At 36.5% G+C, this 7,500-nt stretch overlaps 1 protein-coding gene across 1 annotated transcript in view; it reads right to left on the reverse strand.

The window, feature by feature from the left end:
* Positions 1-638: 638 nt before the first annotated feature.
* Positions 639-7,500, reverse strand: part of HELRODRAFT_119050 (hypothetical protein) — a gene marked incomplete at both ends in the record, with an annotated part of 13,910 nt that continues 7,048 nt past the window's right edge. Inside the window, 22 exons of the mRNA XM_009031550.1 lie at positions 639-739; positions 911-1,016; positions 1,182-1,278; positions 1,594-1,721; positions 1,846-1,999; positions 2,274-2,365; positions 2,718-2,783; positions 2,866-2,982; positions 3,273-3,377; positions 3,470-3,586; positions 4,046-4,210; positions 4,331-4,371; positions 4,478-4,638; positions 4,719-4,868; positions 5,193-5,353; positions 5,444-5,549; positions 5,694-5,800; positions 6,096-6,285; positions 6,372-6,461; positions 6,778-6,845; positions 6,980-7,089; positions 7,405-7,500. The exon at positions 7,405-7,500 is cut by the window's right edge and continues 25 nt beyond it. Coding sequence (XP_009029798.1) covers positions 639-739; positions 911-1,016; positions 1,182-1,278; positions 1,594-1,721; positions 1,846-1,999; positions 2,274-2,365; positions 2,718-2,783; positions 2,866-2,982; positions 3,273-3,377; positions 3,470-3,586; positions 4,046-4,210; positions 4,331-4,371; positions 4,478-4,638; positions 4,719-4,868; positions 5,193-5,353; positions 5,444-5,549; positions 5,694-5,800; positions 6,096-6,285; positions 6,372-6,461; positions 6,778-6,845; positions 6,980-7,089; positions 7,405-7,500 — 2,528 coding nt within the window. The remainder of the gene's footprint in view (positions 740-910; positions 1,017-1,181; positions 1,279-1,593; positions 1,722-1,845; positions 2,000-2,273; positions 2,366-2,717; positions 2,784-2,865; positions 2,983-3,272; positions 3,378-3,469; positions 3,587-4,045; positions 4,211-4,330; positions 4,372-4,477; positions 4,639-4,718; positions 4,869-5,192; positions 5,354-5,443; positions 5,550-5,693; positions 5,801-6,095; positions 6,286-6,371; positions 6,462-6,777; positions 6,846-6,979; positions 7,090-7,404) is intronic.

Raw genomic sequence — 7,500 nt, forward strand, 5'->3', positions numbered from 1 at the left:
ATTTTTCCGACGGTCATTTTGAATCTCGTCAGATCTGTTTGTGTATGTTTGTATGTGTGTATGTATGTATGTATGTTTGTTTGTATGTATGTATGTATGTATGTATGTATGTATGTATGTATGTACGTATGTATGTATGTATGTATGTATGTATGTATGTATGTATGTATGTATGTATGTATGTATGTATGTATGTATGTATGCATGAACCCGTTTTGATGTATGTATGTATGTATGTATGTACGTATGTATGTTTGTTTGTATGTGTGTATGTATGTATGTATATATGTATGTATGTTTGTTTGTATGTGTGTATGTATGTATGCATTAATAATAATAATAAAACTGTTGTATGTATGTATAATAAAACTGTTGTATGTATGTTTGTTTGTTTGTATGTATGTATGTTTGTATGTTTGTATGCATGTATGTATGTATGTATGTATGTATGTATGTATGTATGTATGTACGTATGTATGTTTGTTTGTATGTGTGTATGTATGTATGTATATATGTATGTATGTTTGTTTGTATGTGTGTATGTATGTATGCATTAATAATAATAATAAAACTGTTATATAACCAGAATGATAATAATAAATTATTATTTTATAATTAATAAAAATAATAAAACCAGAGTTCGGTGGTATTAGAAGGTGTAGTAGTTTGTTGGACTGGACTGGCCACAGAGCTCTAATACTCTCCTTCAGTGATTCATCGCATCTGTTCATCTCACTCACTAGTGATGATGATAATGTTGTTGCATATAATGGCCATCATCGTCATCATCATCACCAACGACATCATCATCATCGCCAACGACATCATCATCATCGCCAACGACATCATCATCATCACCAACGACATCATCATCATCACCAACGACATCATCATCATCATTATCGCCGACCTGGACCCATCTTGATCCCCAAAGATTCCCTGATAAGGGCGAATAGTGTCGTTGTGAAGTGAACGCAACCATCATCTCCAACCGGCATGTTCATTCTTATCAATTTCTATATCATCATCATCATCATCATCATCATCATCATCATCATCATCATCATCATCATCATCATCATCATCATCATCATCATTATTATTATTATGACGTCATAATAAAAACTACGATAATAATAATATATAATAATTATGGTTATTATAATTATGGTCATAATTACCCGGTAAGCTAGTCGATAGGGACATTTCCTACCGAACCCAACTGGCGGTTCCATGTTTCGTAGCATCTCGTACATATCCGACACCGCTATTCGTCGTCTGTCGGTTATTATCAGTTTAAAATATTATTTTTATGACGATAATAATAATTATGGAGTTTTAATTACGAAAGAATAATTATGGAAAGATAATTATGGAAAGATAATTGTTTGATTGGTTGTTTGAAAAGTTGATCAATTTGGTTGATTCTCACCGTATTCACACGACCATTACAACAACTTCATCATCATCATCATCATGACCATCATCATCACGACCATCATCATCATCATCATCAATATCTTCTTCTTCCTCATCATCATCATAACCAACAATAGAATCATGAATAATTAGTGGATAAATATTATAAATTACGAGGCGGTGGGGTCGTATTCGGCCCATGCCCTTATGAACTCGTCCAGATGGTGGGGCCCTAAGATTGACGAGTCCCTGGTCAAGTAGTCGAAATTATCCATTATAACTGCCACGAATAAGTTTAGCATCTGTGTTTTGGGGTTGATTGTTGGCTCGTTCATTCATTTGTTTATTCATTCGTTCGTTCATTTGTTCGTTCATTTGTTCGTTCATTCGTTAACTTACTCAACACTAATAATTAACCCGGCTAACCAGAAATGAGCAGAAGAATATGAACGAAACGAAGTAGGGAATAGCTATGACGAGACCGCACTGAGACGTGTTAGCGTGGGTCGATTCGGGGTCGCAGGTCTTGTTTGGCATGCAGGAGAGCATTATTTGCTGCCAGTTTTCGCCCGTGGCACACCTAAGTGGTGTGTGAGTTTGTGTGCGCGTGTGTGCGTGTTGGTTGTGTGAGTGAATCTGTGTGTGTTGTGTGTGTGAGAGAAAGAGAGAGTGAATGGGTGTGTTTTGTGCGCGGGTGTGAATGTGTATGTGTTGTGTGTGAATCAGTGTTGTGTGAGCGGATGTGTGCGCGCGTGAAATTAAACTCACAATCAAATATAACAATTAATTAATTATAAATTAATTATAAATTAATAATTAATTAACAATTACTGCAATGTTATATTGATAGGAACCTGAATAGCAGCATGAGAGCATCAGAGAAGCTGCGGAAGTTGTTGTGTCTGTTGATATCAGTCTTGCCATCTAAGGCGATGTTACCGAAAATCTGCCTCAGTGTGACGATAATGAAATGATGAAGAAGAAGATGACGATGAGGATAATAACGATAAAAATGATGGCGTATTGGCAGAGTGTCCGTCTTTTGCGCTGAATCAACCGGGTTCAAATGCAGAGAGTGATGATCACCGTCCACATATGTGAGGCATTCTTTTCAATTTAAGCACTCTAAGCGCTGATATTCTATGTACCCATAAGACTAAAAACATGGGGAACTTCATAAATAATTTATTATTATTATTATTAATTATAAGTATTATTAATTTTTATTATAGTTATAATTATTATTATTTATTACAATTATAATTATTTATTTATTATTATTATTATTATTATGCTACCTGCATGCCGATGATAGCGTAGATGAAGAAGAGCATTGCAATCAATAATATGACGTAGGGCAAGGCCTGAAAATTATGAATTATTATAAATATAATAATTATATTATATTATAATTATAATTATAACAAATAATAATATTTATGATACTTTGAATGATTGAATGAAAGTCCATAGTAGTATCCTGATAGTGTATCCTTGTCTCAGTAATTTAATCAACCTTGCGGCTCTGAACAATCTCAAAAAGCCTATGTTGAATGAGCCGGACTGTGCATGTGAATGAATGAATGAAAGAATGAGTGAATGAATAGATAGATTATCAAATGAATGAATGAGTGAATGAATGAATGGCCGAATGAATAAAAAAATTATTGGCAGGTTGAATGTCTAATCAATGATTGGTCATTTAAAAAACCGATTGGTTTGGTTGGTTTTTGCCGTCTTCACGATCATTAAAACAACACCATCATCATCACGGCCATCATAACCATCACCATCCCATCATCATCTTCTTCTTCCTCCTCCTCCTCCTCCCCCTCCTCATCATCATAACCAACTGTAGAATCGTGAATGCCTTTGCCGAATTCTGTGAATAGGACATCAGCCGAACTGCCCAGCACTGTCACGAAGTCGAAAATGTTCCACATCTCCCGGAAGTAGTTCTGATAACGATGACGACGACAACAACAATAACAACAACAACAACAACAATAACAACAATAATAATAATTAAAAAAATAATGATAATAATAACCCTTGGTAAGAAGGCGATGATCTTTAGAATGGCCTCGACGAAGAATAGGATGGTGAGGAACATGTTCATGTTTGTGAGGACGTTTGTGTACGTCAGTGAGGTTTCCGCCGTGCCGAACTGTTTCGGCGGTTTTGGGTACTGGGTGTACTGGAATTATTCATAAGCGTTTATAAATATTCATGAGAGTTCGTAAATATTCATGAGCGTTCGTAAATATTCATGAGCGTTCGTAAATATTCATAAACGTTTGTAAATATTCATAAACGTTCGTAAATATTCATGAGCGTTCATAAATATTCATGAGAGTTCGTAAATATTCATGAGCGTTCGTAAATATTCCCAAGTATTCATAAATATTTGTGAGTATTCTTAGTTATATATAATTATTTATAATTATCCAAGCAAGGAAAACATGCGAGCGTATGTCAGGCCTACTGGCTTACACTTCTATCAAATAGTGACAATGAAAGATTAATAAATAAATAATTATGATTAATAATAATATGACATTATTATTTGATAAATAAGTACGAATAATGGCATAATCATCACCACCACCACCATCGTCATCATCACCTTCATCATAAGGAGTAGAGTGTTGAAAGCGATCATAGACATGATGAAGTACTCGAATGGTGGCGACACGACCAGCTGCCACACTTTGTAGCGCAGACCACATTTCTGTGATGGCATGTACCTACTAGTTGGCTTGGCGTTCATCACGAAATCTATGCACTGTTTCTGTGCGCGCGTGTGTGTGTGAGTATGTATGTATGTGTGTGTGTGTGTGTGTGTGTGTGTGTGGTGTGCGGGGAAGGTGTGTGTGTGTGTGTGTGTGTCAGCAAATGATTTTTTACTGACTTGGTTCTTGTCCATTTCTTGATCTTCCAACTCGTGTTCGCCTGAGTTATTTTTGAGAAAATAAAAATGAAAAAACGAACCACAAACCACCCACTACCACCACGAACACCAACAAACCACCCACCACCACCAACAACACCAACAAACCTTGCTCTTGAAACGTTATGATGATCAGAGCGACAAAGATATTGATGAAGAAGAATGGAAACACGATGAAATAGACTATGTAGAACAATGCAAGTTCCATGTGATTGCCCGGCTGAGGTCCTCTGTTCTCACGGGTTATATCTACACTATGCCGCAAGACTCTGAAAGTTTGATAAACTAGTAATTATTACTAATGAATACTAATTAAAAAATATTAAAAAATCATCCAGATGTCACCCACAGAGGCCAGCCCTCTCCAGTCTGAACAGCGAAGAGGGTCAACATGGCGCTGGCAACATTATCATAATGGAAATCCCACTGCTTCCATTTCCGCTGGTTTACAGTGGCCACGTAAACTCCGTTTCTGCTCTCGTACTCAAAGTAATTTCCTCTATGGATGGTGGTGAGGGTGATGATGATGATGATGATGAGGATAATGATGATGAGTATGGTGATGGTGAGTATGATGATGATGAGGATGGTGATGATGATGAGTATGATGATGGTGATGATGATGAGTATGGTGATGGTGATGAGTATGATGATGATGGTGATGAGTAAGAAGATGATACAAAATTGAGAAAAGAATGAAGCAACATCATCATCTCTATCGACATCATCCGCATCATCTTTCTCAATAACATCTTCTTCATCGCCAGCAGCAGCAGCAGTAGCAGCCACATCAGCCACAGCAGCCACAACAACATCAATCCACCTACAATCCGGCTTATTATCTTTGGAATCATCGTTACAGTAGAAGAATTTTCCTTTGAAGAGCTGCACGGCCATGACTGCAAATATGAACTGGAAGAGCATGTAAACGACCATTATATTGAAGACGTTCTTCAGAGAATTCACCACGCAATCAAATACAGCCTGTTACAATTACGAGGGTCTTCATTATCATAATTATTAAATAAGCAAATGTATAAATTATAATAAATTATTCTAATTACCCTTACTGACCTTCAACTTAGGCACTCTATTTATAGTTTTCAGTGGCCTCAACACACGCAGTACCCGCAAGGATTTGATGGTGTTGAGGTTCTTTCCGGCTGAACCTGGCACACCCCTGGTCATAATTATAAAGGGGGAAAGTAGTAGTAGAAGAAGCAGCAGCAGCAGCAGTGGAAGTAGTAGTAGCAGCAGTTGAAGTAGAAGTAGCAGCAGCAGAAGTATCAGTTTTATAATAGTGGTAGTAATTTTAGGAACTCACGCGAATGCAAAGGCAGTTAGCGCGCATATGACAACTGCCGCATCCAAAATATTCCACGGGTCTCTACAATACGAGCCCGGGTGCAATATTACCCCCAATGTTATCACCTATGAGGAGGAAATTATATTATTATTATTATTGTTATTATTATTATTATTACTATTATTATTATTGCTATATTATGTTTTAACAATTGTTCATATAACTTTTTCATTTCAAAAACGAATTTGAGGTTAATCTCCGTGACAATTGTTAGAATAATCACACCAGTTTTTAAACCATCATCATCTTCTTCATCGTTACCACTACCATCATCATCATCTTTTTCATCATCACCATCACCATTATCATCATCATCTTTTTCTTCATCACCATCACCATTATCACCATCATCGACACCACCTTCAACACCATCTCGATGGTGAAAACAGCCGTGAAGACGAAATCAAAGAGATTGAGGAATTCATTTTTGGTGGAGTTCTCAGTGACAGGGTCCTCAGCGGCCAGTGAAATACTCGATGCACAGATGATGATCATTATGAATGGGTCGAAGTAGCGTAGACTGACAACGAAGTGACAAAATTTCCTGAAACTGATAACGAGGAGTGTGATGGCGATGATGAAAAAAATGTGGCGATGATGAAGATAATGTGGCAAAGATCATCATCATCATCTTACGAGTTATCAGCGGATAGAATGAACATGGACGAATAAAGGAGTACAACGTTGGTGCCATCAACCTCGTCACAGTCATCCCCATCTCCCACTCTTCCTTTTATAACCACTGCTGCTTACACGTAGTAATAATTATAATTATAATTATAATTATTATAACAGATAATAATAATAATAATCATGATGATGATGATGATGATGATGATGATGATGATGATGTGGATGATCATGATGACGATACCTTCGTTTATGTCGAATGCTGTTTGCTTATCAACACTCTCGCTTATAACGACTCTGCAAAGATATCAGGAATAATAAAAAATTATCAAATAATAAATAATTAAATAATATTAATTATTTTTATTATTTATAGGTATAAATTTTTGAATATTATCGCAATAATACTGACATGTCGGATTTTGATCTGGCAGGCTGCAGTAGCAAAGATGGAGATCCCTTCCCGTTCAACTCCGCTTGCTGAAAATATTATTATTTTATTATAATAATAATAATAATAATACATATTATTATTATTAGTAGTAATAGTAGTGGTAGTAGTAGCAGCTACAACACAGCAGCTACAGTAGCAGCATCATCGTCGTCTTCATCACCATCCTACTAACCTGCTCTTCCAAAGCTTGTTCTTCTTCTGCAGCTGTGAGTTCTTGAGCGTTTGCCAAATTGTCAACCGCAATGGCGAGAAAGACGTTCAACAAGGTGTCTGTTGATTTTTTTTTTGGTGACGACGATGGTGAAGATGTTGTTGTTGTTGTTGGTGGTGAAAATTATATTAATGGTGGTGTAGTGGTAAACTGTCCAACTTCAAAATCGTATTGGCCAGGTTCGAATGCTATAAGGTTTCAACGTATTTGATGCATTGTTGTTTGTGCCTGACGAGTCAGCATGAAAAAAAGATGATCTAAAGTTTTATTTTATTAGCCTGAGGCGCTATATAAATGAGTAACACGACGATAACAACCCTGAAAATGAAAAAAATGAAACATCCCAAATAACCCTAACCCTAACCCAAACGTACAATTTCCAAAGAGGACTAGTATGATGAAGTAGAGTGAGTAGAACATGCCGCTATCATTGACCCCACCCTGGGATTGAATGGCGTAAAACATCACCT

This window comes from Helobdella robusta (assembly GCF_000326865.2).
Source record: "Helobdella robusta unplaced genomic scaffold HELROscaffold_75, whole genome shotgun sequence".
NCBI lineage: Eukaryota > Metazoa > Annelida > Clitellata > Rhynchobdellida > Glossiphoniidae > Helobdella > Helobdella robusta.